This window comes from Glycine soja, chromosome 1 (assembly GCF_004193775.1).
Source record: "Glycine soja cultivar W05 chromosome 1, ASM419377v2, whole genome shotgun sequence".
NCBI classification, from domain to species: domain Eukaryota; kingdom Viridiplantae; phylum Streptophyta; class Magnoliopsida; order Fabales; family Fabaceae; genus Glycine; species Glycine soja.
The window spans coordinates 54,360,724-54,384,908 of record NC_041002.1 but is presented as its reverse complement, the minus strand read 5'-3'; the positions used below and the strand labels follow the sequence as shown (position 1 = coordinate 54,384,908).

Genomic DNA, 24,185 nt, shown 5'->3' with positions numbered 1-24,185 from the left:
TGGTAGATGTAAAACACGAGTTTCAGTATATTTGTGCATTTTATATCAAAGAACAAAAAATATAAAAAGAAGGGTATAATCTTAGCAAAATGTGAAAACAACGAGAACTTTCGAACCAAGCTTCTTCGGTTAAACGTTTTGCATTACTGGCCTCTAAAGGCAAAGTTTAAATCCTCATGTGCCCTGAGAGGCCATAGCTTCCTTATTACCATGAAAACGCATTGGGCTTTCCTTTTTACGCTCAATAATTGACGTTATTATAAGTATAGGCAAAAAAAATATTCTATATCGCTTCACACGATGGATTCACATTGTTCATCATGGAAATAACTCGCTTTGCATTAATCTGGAGTGGAAAATGCTCTGCTTCCTAGATGACTTACGAAAGTAAAATCTAAGCATACTCACTGACCCCAACAAGCCTAAATCAATATCTACCCGGATTTCTTACACAAGGCAATGACATTGAAGTTGAAGGAGTCTGGATTTTTCTGGATCATGCTCTGTATTGCTTTAGCTGCATCCTGTTGTAATTTGAACATATATTATCAATAGAGTATCTTAGATTATAATATAGGCAGATATATAATATGAAGGTCAGCAAATCAACGTGATTAAATGACAGGAACAATGCACTGGCACAAAGCAAAACACATATAGCCGTGTGGCAGGTGCACAATATATAGAAAGATGGGGGCTATCTAAGGAAGGCAGCACCCGGTGGTGGAAAGGGGTGGGAAGAGGAGCAGAGGAAGAGGTTCATTGTTCAACAGCCTCATTTTCCAAACAAATTCAAAGCATAACCTATCTATAAAACTAGCCTAAAATGTGGAAGCTCAATCCATTAACTTGACTAAGCTCCTTTACTATAGAATCCTGGCCATTTGACAACAACATAAATAAAAACTTTCTCTATATGCATTTTCAAAACAAACAGATCCTTTCCAGAACACAAGTCTTTACACAAGGATAATCATGGCCTTAACATGCAAAGATATTTACCCTTAACAAAGTACTTGGTGATGATGGACCGTGAGATATTGGCACTGACTTTCTTCCATCAAGCTCATAAAGTTCATCTGCATGAATTATGACACCATTGTGTGGAAATTAATCCCAGATAAAATGCAAACCAAGTGCAGAAGGGAAAATGAAAAGAAATAAATTACTCTGAAATAAAGAATCAATTATATTAGATAATTTACCATCCACACAAGCAAAGCATATGAAATGTGCAGTTGCATTGTCTGATGCCTGCATTATAAATATTTGAAATAGAGAAATCAACAGTAAGATGAGAGACTGAATAAGATATATTTTGGCACAATATTGAGTCATATTAAAAAATTTAATTGCCTCTTCCAATTTAGAAGGAACTTCTTCTACCCAATTTTCTGAATAAATTGCCATGAACATTGCATGCAAGTCATACAACTTCAAGGTAATAAATTCAAGAAGGAAGCAGGATTTGACTCAAACAGGCTGACATATACACACAAATTTAGTATTCCTGTGAAGTTGAAAGGCCATCAGTATGCAATAGGTTTACAAGCATTTATCTTAGTACAAATCATAGACTCAGTTCCATAATAACATAAACTTAAACATAGGAACCAGTACTTTGGCAATATTGTTTTTTTCTATATTATACTCTAAAAGCCAACCCTATGATGGACAAATATGATACATGTTTTAGATACAATATGTATCCAATACAGCGATACGATTATTTTAAAAATATATAGGATACGATACATGTAAGATACACATTTAAAGCAAATATGCATAAAAATTCATAAATCATAGTAATAAATATATAATTGTAGTTCTGCAAATCCAAATTAAGAACATAATTCTTGAACATTACTAAAAACAAAATAAAAATCACAAATCTTTGGTATCATAAATCACTTCCTATTATCTACAAATAGGAATAGTGTCAATCTCAAGGGACAATGTTTCTATGTTTCTTATAGTACATGCTTCTATGTATTAGATTATTGAAACTTTTTTAAAATCTTGGATACATCATGGATACGTATCGGTAAAATATCGAAGATTATCGGTATTGGTTACATAGTAATAGATATGGATACATAAAGCAAATTAAAGTATTGGTGCTTCATAGAGCCAACCTAACACCAAAATTCCCAACATCAAGATGTTATATAAAGCCACTTAGTATCATTTATCACACCCAAAGACTAAAGTTACTAACAAGTAACATCAAGAACAAAACTAATCCAAATTGGTAAGAATATATTTGCAATATATGATGACTGAACCATGTGCTACTGTACCAGTTCCACTGTATATCACATAATTCCCAATACAGTGGTGCTTCAATCAATAAATTACCTCTGTATCACCAGCAGTTGCTGCCACCAAATGAGCCACTTCCATTTCTTTGTCATTCTCAAGAAATGTTGCACGCTGTATAATACAGAAGATAAAAAATGCAAAAATGAGCATTCCTTTTAGTTGATCAATTGTGTCAATGCCTGCACTGTGAATATACTAGAAAGAAAGAGGGAAAAAAGGTAAGGTGGAGAGGAATAACCTGCAATGGATCCAAGCTTGCAGTAGATTTAAAAAAGTTATCAAAGAACGACCCCTCAACTGACAAAATGAGAAATAATGGTAAGAGTAAGATACACTAAAAATCTCAACAGAGAGGTAATTAACTGTTGAAAACTTACCGAGCTTGACTTCAGAAGTCAAGTTACCAAGAGCATGAAGCAGCCCAATTGTCCCACAAGCATTACCCACAGTTTGCTTCATAAAATAGACTCTACTGTTATATTCCTGCATCGGAACACCACAGCATACAGTTCACTAACTAATGTTCAATGATATTATGCTATATGCTACCGAAAATAAAATTTGATTGGGCTAAGTAGTGAGCCCTAAAAATACATCATTTATCTATGCAATTCTTAGAAGCTTATAACAATATATTTGTCCACTCACCTTTTTTTCATTTTCCTGCTGCAACCTCTCTTCTTCACTCTAATGACAGTAAAAAAAAAGTGTGACAAACTCCGTAAAAAAAATAAGTGAAAAATGAAGATTTGTTATAGATGAAAAAGGATAAAAACCTGGGTGGTTATGGGATAAAGAAAAAGCACGGCAAGAACGGGCTTTGGAACCATTTCCAGAAGCTCTTCATCTAAGCCATAAACGTCACAGCATTCTGCCTCATCCTCTCGAAGTCCAAGCCCCCAAAGGAACTGCAAATCACCCAAATCATTATACAACTTCAATTATGCATGCCATTAATCCCAAAAACAGTAGCAGAAAAGAAAAAAGAAAAACGTTGTAAAAAATATAAACATAATAATGGGAGGATCCATCGAGAGGACCTGATTCATGACGTCAGGATTAGCTTCGAGCGGAAGCCACCTTTTAACTGAAGCCATTGCTTTGTTCTTCCACAATACCTTTGCACTTGTCACTGCCCTCATTTTATACTCTTGCCTTGGGCCTTTGTGGGCCCATTGGCCAGGCTTATAGGCCATTAGGAGGCCCAATAGAAATATATATCGGCTAATTTAACTAATTCATCATAATAATAAAAGGATTAGTCTGTTCTTATTTATAAATAATAACGGAGACAGAAATTATCTAAAAGGAATTTTTTAAAACACTATTAATTTGGAATTCATAGTATAATCTTTTTATGCATAAAAATTAAGTTCATTTTCAATTTAAAATAAAAAATAAATAAAACTAAACTGCTAGTGGAACCAAAATTTTCTTTTCCTTTCTTCTGATTTTGGCATAAACCGATCTGATGGTTAAGGAATTCAATAATAAACTAGAATAATAGAATGGAAATCACACACAATGCAATTAAAATGTTTCTATCCAGTGATCAAGAGATTTGATCTGCGTTACAACACTATTACAAGTAAAAAATATTCTCTCAAACTCAAACTCTACGAACCCAGCGATCGAGCCTAAGTTGTTTCATAGCAGGTCCAACATCAGGTTTACGTTTCTGTGGGCATTGCCATTTCCCTGTTATCCCCATGACATTATATTGTTTAACATTTGTTGCTTCTGTTAATGCCTTTCTCTTTGTAACACCTTGCTTTTCACATGCCAATGGAACTGCTCCTGCTAATATTATCTTTTCTGCTTTCTTACAAGAACTTTCATCATTTCCTCCAGTGTAGCTGTTCCTCCTTGTCGTCACAAAACCATCGTTTTCTTTATTGCTGGTACAAGTTGAACTTCTTGCTGAAAAGTTTTTTGCTACCCTTGCACTCAAGTCAAGCTTCTTGTCATGTTGGATTTCACCTTTTGTTTTTGATTCTCCAGTATCATTCTTTTGTAGCAGCTTTGGAGGTTTCATTACACTTCTATCAGTATCCAGGGACATCAGATGTCCTTCTGGATCACAACCAGGACTTTTGTGATTAAGGCCCAATGCCTCCTTGTACTTCGTTGGACCAAGATTATGTTGTTGCAGTGTCTTATCTTGCAGGCATGGCTGCAAAATCTTTTCCAGATGAGAAGTATCAACAGTAGTTGAATTTGTCTTCATTTCTGCACTATCATCACCCTTTGATTTCAACAGCGAAGAAAAAAAGTCAGTACAGATGCCTTGGAGCAAATTATTGGACCCATTCATGTTATTTAGAGCCATATATTAACCAAACTTCCTTTCACCACAGTTCGTCATTAAAATTCTTCCTACTGATATAGACTTCGTCTTACAAAAGATGGAATTATTAGTATAAGTACTATAAGTTATTAGTTATGATGATTTGTAAGTAATAGAAATTGATGTATGCCATAGGTGCATTATTGCGTCAGTTTGATATATCATTCTATTAGCATGTCCTCATAATGATGTCTACACTAACAATTTAATTTCCGTTAAACAAAGTTCATATAGAATGTAGATAGGGACAAACAATTAGCATATGAAAAATTCTGTTTGTGTTTGAAAATTGAAATTCACCAAGTAAACAGTATCTATCTATTCATCTTCTAGTGAAGCATTCTACTTATAAGTGCAATTGAGCATAAATGTGTTTTAGCATACTTTAATTCAGTCTTGTATAGTTATATCGGATACTACAGACATATGTAAGTAAATGTGTTATTTGCCAGGGTAAATATATAAAGGTGTTAACAGAAAAATCAACAATGAGCACTAAGGCTGCTTTTGCTTTACCTTTGTGTTTTTATTAGAAGAGCTATTGTGGTCCACACGCCCTTTAGAGTGGACATTCTCAAACCGGCTTTCATCTTCTTTTACTACTTCAAAATCAAACCTCTCCTTCCCACACTCATTCTCTTCAGAAACTTCATCTCTAAAAAGACTACTTGTATCAGACTCGGGTGACTCGTAAACATAGCTCGAGAACCAGTTTCTGATGTCTGGAGGCTCTTGATTGAAAAACAAAAACAACACACAAAAATGAAATAATTGAGTCTGTAGAACTGGAGAGAAGTTCTCTTGGCAACAAAATCATAGCTACATTTTGCAATATAAATTCTAAAAGAAGCATGGAAAAGTACAAACCAGAAAGGAGTGAGAACGAGCTGAAAGGCTCCAGATTCTGCTAAGAAGCAAAAAAAAATTTAAAAAAAAATCAGAAACAAAACTCTAAAGTCTCCATCTATTGGCTTAATTTCTGAAAGCCTAACTTTAAAATCCTTAAAAAAAATTATAACCCTTAAATACCAATAAGCTGAATTTCTTTCTACCCTCAATTCAAAAATAAAAAATTGAGTAGAAGCTTCACCGTGTTCAAGCACTGATCTTCGCTATGATTATCCTCTTTAACACAAGTTCTGATACATTGTACTACATTCTCCCCAGCAACCCCTTCACCTTGAACCCTAACATTTTCTTCTTCTTCTTCTTCACCGTCTCTCTGGGTTTCTTCTTCGCTGAAAGCAGAATCTTCGACACTAAAATTCGAATCCGGACCGGGTGATCGATATTCATAGCTTGAGAACCAATTCCCAATATCCGGAGGCTCTGAGAGACATACCCACAAAACGCAGAAATCAAAAGCAGTTCCCTTCGAAGGTTTGGGCGTTGTTTTGCTATTTAAATATTAAAAGTTTTGATAAGAAATTGATACGAACCAGAAGGGCACGAAAGCGAGGACCACGAACTGGGAACCTAAAAAGAAAAAAATGTCACAACATTTTTCAGCACTTTCTCAGCAGCCAAACAGGATAGAGAAAATGAGGAAATTGGTACCTGGGATTGGGAATTGAGGCCCTGAAGGCATGGGATCGAATCCATCAAAATGCATCCAACAATACAAGAAAGAAAAATGGTAACGCTAGTAATGGCAATTTTTCGTTCGGATTATTTTATGATGTCTGTCAAATTTTTAAAATTTCGCGGCGCGGGATTGGCGCCACCTCTTTTAAGGCGCGTTTGGATCATTATGCTGTGAAAACTCAACTCTGTATTCCATTTTATTAATCCTTTTCCCTCCGTTTGGGGATAACAATGGTTTTAAAACTTGATGGTCCATTTAGAAAAATGAAAGTGAGAGAAAAAAAAAATATAGATAATAATGTTTTCTTTTGTTTAATCGGAGAGAAAGTGAAAAGAAAATAAGAAATTTTAATTTTTCTTATTTTTTTACTTTTCCTTTAATTTTTTTTTAAATATCCCTATTTTTTCCCATTATAAAACATAGGGCAAAGGAACGTCTGCTTCAACTTTCAAGTTTCAACATATGTAATTTTATTATTCATAGGAATAACATTTTTTAAAAAATATATTATTTGGTTAATAATAAAAGTTTATGAAAATGTTTTTATATTTTCATGAATCATTAAAAAAAAGTGTTTGCTTCACAATATATTTTTATGGGAAATATATGATATAATTACCAAAATTTATCTATTATATAAAAGATATTAATGTTTACTATAATATATAAAAATAAAAATAAGATAAATATCACAATCACTGTGTAAATAATTCTTAATATCATTTATGTTTATAAATTATAATAATTTAGTATAAATGATCTTTTTTTTTAACAATTGATGCTTGAATTTATTTATTTTTCAAAAACGATTTACTACTGTGGGGAAAGCCTGTCAAAATATTGGTGTGAAAAAATGTTATATATTTGTAGACGTACTTGCATAGTAACAATTGTCAATTTGCCACATTTTCATTTTCTACTCATCTAATCAACTGCCTGAGAATGTTTGGTTTTTCGTTTGTTCCACTTAAACATGCTTTTGAAGGATTAAACTCAGTTTACGTGTTTGATTTAATTATATTTGGGTGATGAAAATTTTAAAAATTAATTTAAGTTTTACACCTCTATATTTAACTTTAATTCAAATATTTTATTTTTTATTTTATTTCTTTTCAACTTAATTTGCTTTCAAGTCTCTTTCATTTTTTAAAATCAAACAGATCCAAGAGACCCATAAAATTTATTATTATACTTAGATTTATGTCTAATCTAAGTTTATCTCAAAAGTTATTGATGATTATGTGGTTTTGAATTCTTCAATAACTTTAATAGGACCTATTAAAGGAAGTAATTATCAATTTTATCCATGCTTCTAAGGATATTCAGCATATAATCAAATTGAACGCAAAATTAAAAATTGATCCAAAAAGTAAAAAATTGCACAACAATTGATGATTATTGGTTTGATTTGATTTTTTTATTTTTCAAACCATACAGTTTAATTCAATTCGCGGTTTGACATAAAGAGAATCGAACCAAACCAAATCGATTTAGTAATTTTTTCTTTTTAATAATTCGATCGATATGCTATGATGTATAGTTTCTAAATGTTTGTTTTTTTTAAAATGCAAGTAATTGTATTTTATTTCAATTGATGATGCTTTATTTTATGCAACTTTTTGGCAATTTATATTTTGTAATATATGTTGTTGTTGGAGATCCAATGCTGTGTTGCTGGATATATGTTTTTATGGTCTTAGACTATTGTTTCAATTAGTATTTTATTGTTGGATATCTACTCAAGTTTACACAATTAAAAGTCACTATCATGAATGTTATTTTACTCTTTTTTTTAGTTTAATTTATTGGAATTTGAAAACATGTATTATGCATTATGTTTACTTTTAAGTCGAATGATTGATATATAAGTTGAATGATTTTTATTCAACTTAAAAACAATTATTATTTTATTTTAAGTTTAATTGTTGAAACTTTTATTATTTATTTATATCATTGATTGTTAAACTAATCATATTCAAGTTTCTTCCAATTAGTAACAAATTTTTTAAACATTTTTTAATACTTATTAGTAGAATTTTCAAGTCGCACAAGATTGATTTTATTTGATTCAATTTAAATTTCATAAATAATTTAAATCAAATCATATTACACAATTTTTTTGTTTGATTTGAATTTTTTTTTAAAAAAAAAATCGGTGTTGAATATGACACTCGGCTATGTATCAACTTGTTGGGTTGCCTGTAACTTGACAAGGCACATCTTCAATAAATTTAATATTTTAATGCATTTTTTTAGCAACATTCAAATTTCAATAAATATTTCTCAATATGCAGTGTTTGATACTATATACATTTCGTTGGAGGTGGGATTGGATTTCAAAAATACAGAAAATGGAAAAGACGTTTATTAATGGAAATATTTAATTTTATGAATGAATGAAACAATATATAGGATGAATATTAATGAAAATATTCATGATTTTGGTGTTGATACTAACTTCCAGTACTAATGAAAATATTAATGAAACAATACATGGGATGAATATCAATGAAAATATTAATGAAAAAATATTCATGATTTATTAATGAAAATACATAGGATGAATACTAGTGAAAATATTGACGATTTGGAGGTGAATCAAGGGAGGAATGGGAGCGTGAATTGGAGGTGAATTGAAAAAAAAATATACTGATTAAAATCAATCATTTACAACTGTATTTTTAAAGTTTAATTATGTTTTATTTATTATTAAGTTAATAGTGTGAAATATGAATTACTTTAATGATGATTAATTTATAACAAGAAATCTAACTAACTATTTTAAATAGGATTTTTCCTTTTATATCTCCATACTAAACTTCGAACCAAACTTTTTATTATGTCACATTCTTTTTTTTTTGTTAACATAATTGTCCGAGTAAAATTAAATCTATGATGACTTTTTATTAACACAACATTCTAACCAATAGAACTAATAAGTTAATTATATTATAAAATAATTAATGTCGATATATATAAGACTAAAACTTCTAATATACATTTAATGTCCATATAAATTTACATATATAAATTAAATATAAATCATAGGTGTAATAAAAATTTATATATGTAAAATAATACATTATTAACATAAATATACTAATGTATTTTTTAACCTTATTACAATTAATTTTGATCTAATAATATATTTTATATATATATAAATTTTAAATAAAAATCATAGTTTCATTTACAATTCATATATGTAAACAAATTAATTATTAGATTAAAATTATTATCACAAAATTTATTATATATATTTATATGTGCATTAAATATACAGTAAAATTTTTAGTGTTATATATATTGACATTAATTATTTTATAATATTATTGGTCTATTAACTCAGTTAATTAAAACATTTTGTTAATAACTCAAAAGTCACGCGGAGTTGTGAACATGCCCATCTCCTTAGCGTCCTTGCCTGGCTTGGTATCTATGAAGACGAAGGGGATGATTAGTCTTGTGCTCCAGGTGGACTCATCTGCTGTGGTTTCTAGTGTTTCTGGTGGGAATTCTGGAAATGCTAGGGGTCGCTACAAAAAATGCTTATAATACTTTCATAACAATACATGCAGCATTTTATGGTGGGTCAATCCTTAGATACGTAAGAGAATACATGGTATCTTGTATATATGACCCATGAAATAAGGTCATCAATCTATACACAATTACACATGTTAACGTCTATCCATTGCTGTTTCAACTCGCAATAATACTTGAATAAACATATTTAAAAATATTACCTTGATTTTAACCAATAGGATCTCACAATCGTGTTTTGCACTCGATACCCTATGACATAGAACTTATTGTTCTAAGGACTTCACTACGAGCTAAGTAACAAAATGAATTAAATATCTCGTATATTAGATAAACACGATACAATATACTCTAGTAAGGCCTATATATAATATACATTAGGCCTCTAAAGCACACACCAATCTATCTTAGAGAAGGAGAAACTAAATATTGAACAAAACAATTTTTCCATTTATATGACATAATTAGCTATAAAATATCCACAATTATCTTGTTTTATATGCTAGAACGGCCAATAAAATGCTTCTAATATCAATCAGGTCTACATAAGGAAACTGACGAACATGAAGATTAGAAATGAATGAGAAAAATGCATTTGGCAAGTGTCGATTCAGGCCAATATAAGTTGATGCTACCTGCTGGCTAGATTGTGATTTTTGTAGAGAAATCTTATCTAATATGGAAGAGGAAATCTTCTTAAATGTTTTGACACCAAAGGCCAGATCATTGCCTCGTACAATTGTACCAATATAAATTTATTAAAGGAATACAAATCATTAAAAACTTTTGAAACATGAGAACCTAAATGTAAATTTAGGAGTTTGTATCAAAACAAAGTTATGACGTTATAGTTGAGACAACTGTGTTACATGTCTTTCAGCATAAAATATTTGCATTATGGTACTTTTTAATGCTATGAATGATTATGTGATTTACAGATTTCCCGGCACAGGTGTACCTCTCTTGCCAATTCAGGAAAAAAGAGACTGAGGCATAACGAATATCATCTTCCATAGGCAGTAAAAAATGGATTAAACATTTATTTTTCCCAATAACCCACCTATCCAGAAAAATTAATGACAAAGCAAAATTTTAAATATCCTATTAAAATTTTATATGATGTAAAAACTTCAGTACTTTATACATTTTTTATATAAAAATATTATATTTGTTAGACAAGCTACAATTCAGAAGTAAAATTACTGTGAGGGAATACCCTAAATTTCAATCTCAATACATTGGGAACATTAATACAATGAACAGGCCAATAACAGTTCAAAAAATCATAATAAATTATGCAAATACGAAAATGGGAACCTGCAGTTAAGCAAAATACAAGGCGGAGAAGACTGTATATTCTTGTTGTTGAGTCAGTTTCCTTCTGGTCTTCAATTTTTTCTTGTATCCGATCCCTCATTTCTGTAACTATCTAATACTATGCTACAGTTGTTCATTGTACAGGCATCAAGAAGACCATGATTCCAAAGTTTGATCATGAATAACCTCCAACACCTGCATCAAAGGATATTTATTTTTCTAAAAACAAAATTCCAAAATAAATAGATAAGATGAAGTATGAAGCAAAAATTTATAAACTAAAGTACTACAAGTGGCTGATCAGAAAACGCATAAAGATTATATAATTAACTAAATCATGACTTCCATGCTATCAAGGACAGCAATCACAGGTAATGCTTTGATCATTTTTTTAGTAGGAAAACTCCATAAAATTAGAGAAATATCAATGGAAGATAGGAGTACCAAAATAAAGCTGGAGATGAGATCAGCTCTTTTCCATGAAGCTTGGAAAATGCCTCACAGGCCCACGGAACATGACCATCTGCTAGCACCCTGTCACAGTAAAAACATGTGTAACCAACAAGAATCATGCACATGACACAGAACGTTCATTTTATTTATCATGCAAAACCTAACAAGCAAACTAGTGTTACTAATGTGGGGAAAAGAAAACTAAAGAAAGATTAATATGACTGCCCGCATTAGACACCTTTGCTTCCTCATAAAAGAGTTCCAGAGATGCATGAGCTGTTTTTCATCTTTGGAAACATCCACAAAATCGTCAAGCATCTGCGACATTACAGTTCAACATTAAATTATCGTGATTAATATAAGTTTGCTGCACTGTAAATATCCAATAGAAAACTGCACAAGATCTAGACGAGCAACTTGAGTAGGGAAGGACCAAACTGAAAAGGGAATTTTTTAAGTCATGAAAAGGAAGTGCTATACTAAATTTAATCATGTTCTCGTTCTATACAAAATGTGTCCAGAAGTAACAAATCCAAATGCATTATTTTGACAGACAAAAGAGGAAAAAGTGAAAAAGAAAAATAAATTTGAAAGGCTTTCAAGCTTACCCTTCTATCTTCAAGATCTGCAATGTCGTCATCAACTTCGTCTTCACTATCACGGTCTGATAACACTTGTTCTAGTGCCATAGGCTTCAATTAACACGAAAAGTGAGATGGAGCTTAGGAACGAATCAAAAGAACAAGTCCACTAACAAAATTTAACTCAACTTTATCATAAAAAAATGTTTCATTTTATTAAGCTAGATGAAGGTTTCAAATACAATACAATCATGTATTCAGCTAAGAAACCTAAGATCCAATTAAAAAGAAAAGTATTGCATGAAACTTATGATAAGAAAAATAATGTATAAGTCCTAGCTGATGCTAGTGTTACATAAGATACCGCCAGAAATATCATAATTGTCTATCAAACTAAACATTTCGTTCAGAGATATACCCAATTGAAAAGAAATTCAGAGAAAGACAGATGGGAACCCCTATCGTGAATATGTATTTGAATAAAAAAGAAATTACAGAGAAAGAGTCAGGGCCCCCAACCCAGAGAACTACCTCTAGGCTCCAACAATTCACAAGATACAAGTCTGATACACTCTCTCCTCTCAGCATATAACTACCTCACCCTCTCTCTGACCTAAAAAGCAAAAGAAACCCCACCTCTTTCTCTTTTTCCCATCAGCCGCCACCTATCCACCATTTTCTTTTAGAAAAGTCTTCTGCCTAATCTCACTGGTAGGAACATAGCACAGCCGGAAAACACTGCCTTTACAGGAAAAGAAAGTCGCACAAGAGAAAAGTGTCCAGGAAGAGAAAACGACCAAGGAACGGGATTGTGGCCGCACCGTTATACTTCAGCTTCACTGCCCATTACATGCAGCCGGTCACTTTTTGAATCCAGAGTTCTTCTATGACAACTCTCAAATGGAATTTGATGGTGAGGTTATAAGGGGATTGTATGCGGCCATCAATAAGTTGGTGGGAGATCTAGACATGGAGAAGATCATCATGAGGGAGTTGCTATCTTATAAAATGGGGGCTGGTATGTTTGGGACTCCAATTGCTGTTTCAACGAGGAAAGAAATTGCACCGGGTAAGAAACAAACATATGTAACTTTTGAATTTTTATTCTTTAAGTCACTTGCTTAAGTGCTTAACACACTTTCTTTGCCTTTGTAGCTCAATGGTGCCGAATGTATGGTCCAGATGCTCCCCATTTACAACAACTAGCTATAAGGATCTTAAGCTTGACAAGAGGCAAAGGAGGAGCTTCTTCAACTAGGGAGAAAAAATGGTTCAAGTTGAGGAAGCATTGGAAGATAATACTAGTGAGAAGGAGGAACTAGAGGCAGATTTGTCAGGAGAAGAAGGTTAAGGATTTGCAACATTAGGGAATGTGGAGATTGATTATGTTGGATTAGTGAGGGGGATGAAGATGAGAATGATAATTATTAGTTTTATAATTTGTCATTGTGTCTATAATATTGACTCTTTGTTAGTTGCTACTTGTTATTTATCCTTTTTGTTGGTGTTTTTATCAATGATGTTTATGACTTTATGTGAAGACAATCATCTAATTATGAATTTTAGTTTGTCAAGTACATCAATAGGATTTGATTATCTTATCCTACAATCTATTATATCCTGTTGGTCCAGTATGATTTTTATCCTAAGGAAAGAATTGGATTAGGAAACTACTTGATCATGTTAATCCGGTGTAACTTTTTTCCTAAGAGGAGAACTGGATTAGGTGTATATGTCTCTAACTATATAATGCACACAATATACATTATAATGTACAACATATTTGTAATTTTAGGAGAAGAAAATGATTTTTACTTTTCTACATTGATTAGATTACATGAGAGTTTACATAGGCGGAAATGGATAAGAGAGATCCTAACTACCTTGATTACAGAATAAGATCAAATCAGATTTGAATAACTTGATCTTTATCTCAACAAACTAAATCTTCAAGAATAAAGGAAAATCAAATCATATCAAATTTGAATAATATGATCATCATACTAACTGCCTAAATCATCGAGATTCCTTATTTTATATTTGAAATTAAAAAATACAACAGTCAACAATATTACAATATATATATATATATATATAAACACACACAAAATGATATATAATATAGTATATTGCAATATATATTTTTATAATACATATATAGGGATTTACTAACTTACACCTGTTTTCTTTTTAGAAGTTAGCAAGTTATAACTACAAATTATCTTAAATACACCTAAAGTGTAGCTTGCTAACATACTCCCAATGTTATAAAAACCAAATCAGATCCTCGGACCAAAAACTGATGGTATGATCGGTCTAAGTTGGTCTTCAAATTGGATGTGCACATGACTCGGTCAAAAATAATATGCTCCAACCAAGGATAGAACACAGGGCCCCCAAGACATTTAAAATGTTTCTTACCACTGCACCAGCATATCATGTTAGAATATGAATGACAAATTAGTTTTATACAAGATCATTAATATAAATTTATATAATTAATAATTTATCAATCCATGTGGTTTAACCAGTGACCCAGTGCCTTGAGGGTTGATCACCAATTCAGTTTTAATAACACAGCATACTGCTCCTAAAAACCAAGTGGATGTATGTTAGCAAATACATCACCTGCTTGTTTTTTAGAAGTAGTAAGTTAACAAACTATAACTACAATTTTCTAAAAAAAATATGCAAGGTTTAACTTGTTAACTTACTCCTTCTAAAAAACAAGTGGATGTAAGTTAGCAAATCACAAGTATATATTATATGTATTAGGTTATTTCGTGTGAGTGTGTGTCTAAAATATAAGATTTGAATTCAACATATAAAAACTTTGAGATATAAAATTAAAATATATTATTAATTAAAATATTAAAAACTAAAAAAGTATTACTCAAACAAATTTTAGAATTTTCGTAAGAATAATATTAAAGATAATAAAGTATATAAACTATACCAATTTTGTTTTAACAATCTTACGATTTATTATAAACTATTCAATGTTAATTTTAGCCTAAATTGCAATCTTCGTCCCCCTTTAATTCCTAGTCTACGATTTTGGTCTTCATATTTTCTTTTTCCGTAATTTTAATCACTAGATTTTAGAAAATCCACAGTTTCACAAACAATCACCGTTTAACTAAACGTTAACTAAAGTACTAGCCGCAAATAAACATCTAAATTAGTTAAAATGTAAGAGAAAAGGAATAAATGTATGCAAAATTGAGGATTTAACTAAAATTGTGGACTTTCTAAATGCTGACTGCTGAGGACTAAAATCATGGGGAGGAAAATAGAAAAAACAAAATCGAGGATAAGGAATTAAAGGGAGACCACAATTGCAATTTAACCTAATTTTTATATAATATTTACAATTTTAAAAAATGAAATAGTGCATAAAATTCAAGAAATTAATGGTGTGAGTAACATGACTGTTTGTCAGAATATTAAAAAAGCAATATTGTATTAAAAGGGAAGAAATATATTAAAAATTAAATTTTCAAAAAAATATTATACAATCATGATAAAATAGTAATAACACACACACACCCCTACACATGTAATATAATAAACTAAACAATAATAGTAATGAAAAACTTGAAAATAACTCCCACCGTAGCATTTTTGGGTTCATCGCTCTTCGTCGCCATCCAAAATTTAAAACTCTCATTTGAAGTTTCAAAATGGGACTACTAAACACGTTTTCCATAGCAATCACATTGTGATTGCTTAAATTGATTCTATTCTAAGTGATGATCGGATTCTTTAAGTAATTTGAAACAATGCCAAGTCATCCCCTAAATGCTAATTTGACCAATTGAGCAACAATTCCAATGGAGTCTCTTCAACAGCAAAGTGCGCCTTTGTCATCCATATTCATTTGACGGGGAGTTTGGTTGTTGTAATCCGTCTCGTAACTCAGCATGCAAAGCTGCAATAGACTCAATGATATCTCCGACACTAGTCACCAAGGAGCTTAGGTGGGTTGTATACTTCTTTTGGGTCAAATCATGAGATTTCACCATGGAATCCTGATTTCACGGCAACGATTCCTGGTTTTTGAGACTATTCTAATCCACGACTTAAAACATCTAAACATTAGGGCATCATTCTCGTTTGCATAAACTTCAGTCCCTCTCAACGAGAGAAGCACCAATGATGCAATTATGAAAGGAACTCCTAACATAAAACACTGTCTTCAATATGTATTCGAATGAAAACGCAATCACAGAGAAAGAGCCAGTGCTCCCAAGCCAAATAAGTAATTGTAGGCTCCAACCATTCACAGATACAAGTTTGATACCCTCCTCACTCTAATCTGCATATAACTACCTCACGGTCTCTTTCTAAAACTAACTCGTACAGGGTTTTTAAGCTACTGATGGCAATTTTTAAAGGGGGGAAATTATCTGAAGGTAAGAAGAGATATGAAGAGATGTTGAGGAAGATAAAGTGTCCATTAACAACATACAAATTAGCCAAGAGAAAGGGCAGAGGAGGCAGAGGAAATACAAATGAGAAAAAAGAAAAAAAGCTTAACCAAATTGTTAAAATATTTTAAAAATTCATTATTGTATCTTAGAATATTTAAGTACCTTGGAAGATCTTTTAAGAGTGCTTTCCATATTTCAAGACTTATTTCTTGTTGATAGAATAAGGGCCAATATATTTTGTATATATATCAAATCAATATCAATTTCAGATTATTCACTAGCCTATTTTCACTTTCTCCTCCCCTACCTAAAATCTCTATAATTTCAGCAGAAGATTTATCAGTGTCTCCATAATTAGGAGATAAGAAAGACAACAGCCTATTAGTAAATATACTCTTGTTTATTTAAGATCAAGTTTCCAAAAGCATTAAATACAATGAGGATTGGCGGTCTAGTACCAAATTTATGCATGATAAATAGTTGTTTAACATTAAAATCAAAGGTTTCTACATTTAAAAAACACAAAAGCCAGAGATTCACTTTTAGCAATTAACTTATACATAAAATATTCCATACATCAAGCAGATTATGAAGCACATATACAAATAAAAAAAATTCAGAGATCTAAGATAACTAATCACCTGGACTCTGTGTGAGTGAAAGAAAAGTCTCTTCTGCAGAAGCATTCGGCTGGAAAACAATTTTGAATTAAAAAACTGAATCAAAATGCTCAAATCAGGACATTTATGAGAAAGATTATAATTTTAAAAAAAAAGTCATGGGTATTACGTTCCTCTCAAATTAATCAAATTTCATGGTGATAGAAAGTATAAAAGACATTCTTAAAAATAATAAAATCTGATCACAGATGCCACATTGGCAATGATAACAGTAATGATGCATTTGCATAAGCTATGAAATTTGAATCACAAGTGACAGAAATACAATTCAGATATTCTACAACTCAAACATCCATACAGAGGTATTTGACTTTGTATTATTTCATATCATTCAATTAAATTGTTCTTAAAATTTTAATAAATACAACTTGATGTTTCACAATATTACCACACTCCTAGCAGAAACTATATTTATTATACCCCACATGACATAGAAACTACTTATTTATAAAACAGAAACTAAAAGAACAATAGAAATAAATATAAATATTAAAGACAGGAGTGCTAGGAACACACTTTGTTCTATTGGTTATAATTTATTGAAAACCACAAAATCTTGAAAGAGATTCATTAAATATGATGTAGAAACCACACAATTGTGACTTTCAATAAATTTCAACCAATAAAAAAAAGTGTGTTAAAAAACGAGTGTTTGAGACTGCGTTCCTAACATTTCTCTAGTAAATAACTCAAAAATAGTTGAGTCTTCATTTTCAACTGAAGTTTATATTTTCAAAAATCAAAGATAAGAAGCAAAAAGGTTTTATGAACATACTTTCTTGAGTCTGATCGATCCATGCTTAGCTTCTTTGTTTTAGCAGGCAGAGCAGGATCACTTTTACATATTGATTTACTACATTCAGGGTCCACAGAAGATTGGGGCATGGCAATTGAAACACCTGGAATGTTGAAACTGGATTCCACATGCTCCAGGTTGTCCATGGTGCCAGGATGATCAGGACCAAATTTTCCTCCGTCATTTCTTCCACTAGGCAAAATCTTCTCACTACGAGATGTTCTAGACACATTCTCTCCTTTGCAGGATAAGATATCTACAAATAACTTTAGAATTTCAGTCCATCCCACAGAATATATAAACCAAAGAATTATATAGACATTACTCGTAATTAACAAACTGGAAAAAGTATGTATTTGCCCCTCCCCCTATTTACTGCAGTAAAAATAATCCATCAATTTGCACCCTTTTATTTTGAAAGGGAGATTCTAGGAGTTTTCCAGGGCATGAAGCCCTTTGTGCATCTAAATAAAAGATTATATTAAGGCATCAACTTAGTCATCCATTCCAAGCGTGTTTGTGTGTGTGTTTGATAAATGAAAACATATCATAAGAGCAGAAACAAACACAAGGATCAGGAGGTATCCTAACAGCAACAGAAAAAAGGGTGAAATACACTTTACCTCCTTAAAGTTTTTGTCCTAATTAATTTTAGTATATCAAGAAATTAAAGTTTTCCACCATCATGTATCAGAATTACATATTACCCTTTCAACCCATGAAGATTGAAGAAAAACTATAGCTGTTAATGATTTTGTTAAAACTGATAAAGAGGCCATTTGCCTCTGCCACATTTATTTTCTTTGCAAAAAATCCACCAACAGTGTCCACATAGTCTTTCTCTGTTTTACAGTTTAGGACCAAATATTATTGAATCTCTCACTTTTCTTTTCATTTTTACAATTTATTTACAGAAGAAAAAAAGAGTCACTTCTACTAGCATGTTTTAAAGACAAATAAATCTTCAATGCATTTAAGGGAATTTTAGGTGCTTTAGGAGAAAATGTTCCTAAATATTGTTTCAACTTATAGTCACAGCAGGCATCAACATACGATTCCTACCATCATCTTTTTGTAGAAATCCATTATGTATGCCTTCTGGTGAGTCCAACTCCAGGAATTTTACATTGGTGCGTTTTTCAATTTGAACAGAGTCCTTTCTTCTACGTTTTCGAGGTCTTGAACTGTACAGGTTGTTGTTAATGAATAATTTAAAGTTGGTAATCTTGCTCAGAATTAAATGAATTAGTTAGTGACTTCTTTAAATAAAATATGCACAACCAACCAGAAGAAGAAGGTTTGCGATTGTGGAATTACTCCATCAGCAACATTCTGCATGCAGATAGATAGGTGTTAAGAAAATAAATATTATAAACAAATCCATACATTTCAACTGAAGAAGAGAATTCAAATATTATATTCTTCAGGAAAAGGAATTTTCATCTCCTAATCTTTAAAAAGACAGACACACGCAAGACAAATGTTTTGTTGAATATTGCCAGGCACATCAGATTAATGCTATCCTGCTAGGTCTTTGGGGAACTGGCACCTTTTGCTGTGGGATAAAAAGTTTATTTGACAAACATGATCCAAGCATAAGATGTATATCCTATATTAAAGTCAGATTAATTAGTTACTTCACTATGGCAGTACAAAAACATAGCGCACACTGCACATAGATGTTACTAAAAAGTCCCATTTTACATCCACCATCAATACTACAGGTTTTAACCAAGATAACCTCAACAGCTGAAACCAAGCTAAGCAATCCAACAGCACTTTTCCTGGTTATCACCGCAGAAACTGTTAAGATTACACATTATTTTGTTATTTAGTAATTAGTGATTCAGTCCTTATTACTCACTATTAGATTGATCCTATGTAATCAATATTGATCCTATTTGCTCATTATAAATAAGGCTTAGTGCGGTCATCCTCGACACACAACATTACAGAAAAAACAGTTATATGGTATCAGAGCTTAAGGTATTCTTGACACAGGAATAATGAAAGTGGTTCTCCACTGGGGACAATACCTACTGTCCCCGATGGACCTTTCTGCTTCACCCGTTTTCCAACGACCTTTTCTCCTTTCCTGACAACTTTTCTGGCAACCACTGCCCGCTGTCACTTATCCGGCGGCCCACTGTCTCGGTGGACCCTTTCTACTTTTCGTCTCTTTCCAGCAGCCTGTTTTCAGTTTTCCGGTGACATTTCCGATAACCGCCACCACTACTGTTGTATCTCCGACAACCTTTTCGGCCAGTGAGCCCACCATCAGGAGCGCCTACCACCGATCTACCCAACGTTAACGACAATGCCACCACCGGACACCAAACAACATCAGTGCCGAAAGTTCTCCTAGCGCATCTGGCCACGAGGTCTCCCCTTCCTCGCGCACCTACCCGTAAAGTTTGGGGTCATTCCATGTTGATTTGACGGTTCTCCTGTTTTCCTTTTCCGCGCAGCCCCTCTTCACAGTGAACAACGCGGCTGCTCTGCCCTTGTTTGGCATACTTCTTAACGCCTTTTTGTCGGAGCTCACCTTCGACCACTGTTGCCCATAGCCAAAGACCGTCACATCGTCTACATGTGCAGTCAACTCAAAACACCGCCGCACGGGACCCCTTGTAGGGCCCTGGCGCGTGACGCATCTCCGGCAAGCGTCACACTGGTCATCTCTTCCTCCGCCTCAAGGCATCCATAGTAGACCTTTTTGCTTTTTTTCACGGGTGAACAGTGCCCATTGTCACCGTAGAGGACCACCTTGCTGTCCACGTGAGCAGCCAGCGCAAAACACCGCTGCACACGACCCCAAGCAAGGCCCTGGCGCATGAAGTTCACACAGACGATGCATGACGCATCTCCAACAAACGTCAAACCGGTCTCCGTCGTCATTGTGGGCCTTCGTTGGCTGCCGCTGAGCCATGTTATTCAGTGCAACCACACAACTCAAACCGTCTTTAGTTTCTATCAGGTTGACCACATTTCTAACAAGCTCAATACACATGACATATATATTGGAGCTTGAGGGGGGGGGGGGTTAAGATTACATATTATTTTGTTATTTATGATTACATAGTAATTAGTGATTTAGTCCTTATTTGCTCATTATAAATAAAGGCTTAGAGTGGTCATCCTTGACACACATTACAGTAAAACACCATTATAGAGACCATGTTCAATTAGACAAACATTTTATGAATCCATCAGAAAGTGGAGACCTCAGTCAAGTCTATTCTATTTGAGAAAAACATCAGGGTATCATTGGGATAGATTTCAACGAGGTTTTTTTTTAATAGTACCAAATGAGATGCTTTTGATTATTAGAACCACAGAATCTTTTGTAAACAACTTACAATTTCTAAGCAAAATAAACAATTTACTATAAATCAAAATTGAACAAGGTTCTGACCTCTGATCTCAATATATCAATTTTTACAGAGACATTCACTGCTTGGTAATCTTCAGTAACCTACAAATAGAACAAGGACAAATTAAAAGCCTTTCAGAAGGATCAATATGTTAAAACTTACTTTTAGTTACAACTGCTAACCCAGAACTCAAAGTTGAATAGATCATGTGATGAACAAAGATGAAATCGCAAACCCTGCACAAATAAACTGAGATTGATATAATTGCCAAAGTGTGGAAATGATATTAGCTTGATTACGTAAAACTTTTCAACAGTAAATTCATGTGATTTTATAGTTTTATAGTAAAATTTGAACATAATATATAGCCAAAACAAAGTGTGGAAAACAAGGCATCATTAATTTGTCCAGTTAGATTCTTGCTAAAATTAGGAAAATATTTTCTAACAAAGAAAGAGCATATTGAGAATTGCAAAAAATATTAAAGTTCCCATGAATATCCAATCAATATTTAAATATTATATTTTTTACCACCTAAAAACAATATTATATCTACCATTCAAAGAAGATTAGAAGAGAATCATTACATTAGATAAATTCAATTTTTCATGACAAATGGTTTTCAGAGGTTTCACTTAACTTCTAAACAGAGAAAAGTGACAACAACCCTCCTAATTATTAAATTATGAATGGAACAAGAACAATAAAAGTACAACTCACAGTATATACCTTAAAGTTTCCACACTGCATCAAGCAAAACGGACAAGAAAAGTCTTCGGTCACTGCATTTGAAAAGAGATTGGAAACATATCAGTGTTGTCAAAATCCTATTTTTAAATAATAATAAAAGTTCAAAGAAAAGAGAATAACAAAAAAAAAAACTGAAAAATGTCAGCTCAAGATAGCAGCATTGTTAAAATCTTATTAGTCCAAATTGTAGGTGGATGCAATACTGCACTAAAAAGTTATAAAAAAAAATACAGCACTAAAAAACTTTCACCCATAAACAAATGATAAAATGTTGACAACTAGTTTCATTTCTCTTCAAAAAACATAGTATAGGACACCAATAGCAAGATGCAATGTTAAACCTAGTTATTGATAATATGCTGTACCTTCAGTCTTTCGAAGAATGTTGTAGCGGTCCCTATAATTGAAAATCACAATTCCTGCTCTCAACCTATAAAACAGAAAGAACCCCAGAAAATTTCCATTAACACCCAATGCAGCAAAACTAAGAGATAAAGCATAATTGATATGAACTCCTTATTGCATTAACTGTTATTCAGGAAAAAATTTATAGCTAACCAGGTGTTAAATGTAAATTTTGAAAAAGATACAAGTCTATAATGCTAAAATTAAACTAGAAATCAATCCACCAGCCAGAAACAATGAACAGCACAACCTGTGCCTTTAATTTTGATCCGTTTACTTTTGAAGTTGGCTTACCATTAGCTCATAATTAAAGAAAAAATCTTATACAGTTAAAAGGTTATCTTTTTTGAACTAAAGAATTATTTTTTTACTTCTTTTCCTTTGTTGTCTTTGGTTCTTTTGGATGAGAACTCAAAATTCAAATTTCTTTTATTAAATCATCATCAATTAATTATCCTTTTTACCAGCACAACTACTTAAAGTGCCTTGAGTGATCACATTAGCAGTGTGGAAATAGTATAAACAACAGTGCAGTTTAACAAATGGAGTCACGACTCACGAAACTAAATATTAATTAAATGATACCCATATATTGTAATTAGAAGGAATGTTTACCTCCTTTTACGGCTTGCTCTTATTTTATAACGCAAACATCTCCTAAGAAAAGAAGGCTGCAAGAGAAATCAATTATAAAGTAGAATCAATCAAGCTTCGAATACTTTTCTGAAAACAAATGTTGGAATCTAAGTTAATTGCAAGAACAACTTTCAAATGTGGAGGAGGTGTGTCCAACAACAAATATAAGACCATTTTATGTGTTAAAAAGTAAGAGAAAGATCGTACATCCGTATCTCCCTTGGATATTCAATAGAATTCTTAGCAAGCTCAGCTCACGACAATTAGAAGAAGGAAAAACAAAGACAAACATGGGCACACGCACATGATGGTAGTAAAAGGTTTTGGCCTCAATTGGATTATTCTAATTATGAAAAGTAGGAGAGTAAATTGAAGATTTGAAAAATCACAAAACAGCACAAACTCAATTCAGCAAGAAAAAAATGCATTGAGTATATTACATTTTGAAGAGCACGGCGGTAGAGAATATTGTAAAGTTCAACAGGCTTGCAATAAATCAAAAGGCTCTCATCAGCTGCAATTTCTTCTTCACCGGCATGGTGTACCGGAGAATTTTGCCGGCACATGCTATCGGTACTTAATAAGCTTCAACCTGCACAACACGAGATCCACTTTATGAATATACTGATACACAGACACGGTTGCAATCTCAAACGCTTAGGTCAAACGAATGACGAAGCAATACACCAAAGTTTATCACTATTAACAAAGGTTATTGCATCTATAAATTGAAAGTGAAATGAAGAGAGAGAAGATTACGAGAGTGAGAGGCGGAGACAAAACGCCAAGGAGAAATTCGGCGACGGCGACGATGAGATCTGGCGGAGGAGAAGGGAGGAGCTTATCACCGTCAACTCGGTCCACCGCGCAAGGTAAGAATAGACCTAGGCTTCTTCGCAAAACAAAAATGGCCCATCGAAATTCCTAGCCCAACTCTTTTTATACACTGCCAGCAATCATTAA

General features: G+C 32.6%; 3 protein-coding genes across 3 annotated transcripts; all 3 read right to left on the bottom strand.

Moving 5' to 3' along the window:
• Positions 1 to 121: 121 nt before the first annotated feature.
• Positions 122 to 3,456, bottom strand: LOC114423449 (ubiquitin carboxyl-terminal hydrolase 3-like). The gene is made up of 9 exons (XM_028390215.1): positions 3,363 to 3,456; positions 3,099 to 3,230; positions 2,971 to 3,009; positions 2,700 to 2,805; positions 2,561 to 2,619; positions 2,359 to 2,433; positions 1,206 to 1,254; positions 1,003 to 1,079; positions 122 to 524 (listed from the first exon to the last, which is right to left on the bottom strand). Exons 1-9 carry the CDS (start codon positions 3,417 to 3,419, stop codon positions 435 to 437), a joined length of 684 nt encoding a protein of 227 aa, XP_028246016.1. The 5' UTR covers positions 3,420 to 3,456; the 3' UTR covers positions 122 to 434.
• A 359-nt stretch (positions 3,457 to 3,815) lies between these two features.
• On the bottom strand, positions 3,816 to 6,349 carry LOC114423441. The gene is made up of 6 exons (XM_028390205.1): positions 6,227 to 6,349; positions 6,109 to 6,145; positions 5,760 to 5,998; positions 5,537 to 5,573; positions 5,186 to 5,400; positions 3,816 to 4,567 (listed from the first exon to the last, which is right to left on the bottom strand). Exons 1-6 carry the CDS (start codon positions 6,269 to 6,271, stop codon positions 3,932 to 3,934), a joined length of 1,209 nt encoding a protein of 402 aa, XP_028246006.1. The 5' UTR covers positions 6,272 to 6,349; the 3' UTR covers positions 3,816 to 3,931.
• A 4,577-nt stretch (positions 6,350 to 10,926) lies between these two features.
• LOC114423430 (polycomb group protein EMBRYONIC FLOWER 2-like) lies at positions 10,927 to 24,185 on the bottom strand. The gene is made up of 15 exons (XM_028390195.1): positions 23,982 to 24,185; positions 23,663 to 23,814; positions 23,202 to 23,257; positions 22,547 to 22,611; positions 22,161 to 22,213; positions 21,614 to 21,667; positions 21,473 to 21,532; positions 19,343 to 19,389; positions 19,120 to 19,241; positions 18,037 to 18,313; positions 17,223 to 17,271; positions 12,176 to 12,259; positions 11,806 to 11,885; positions 11,559 to 11,648; positions 10,927 to 11,309 (listed from the first exon to the last, which is right to left on the bottom strand). Exons 2-15 carry the CDS (start codon positions 23,786 to 23,788, stop codon positions 11,186 to 11,188), a joined length of 1,287 nt encoding a protein of 428 aa, XP_028245996.1. The 5' UTR covers positions 23,789 to 23,814; positions 23,982 to 24,185; the 3' UTR covers positions 10,927 to 11,185.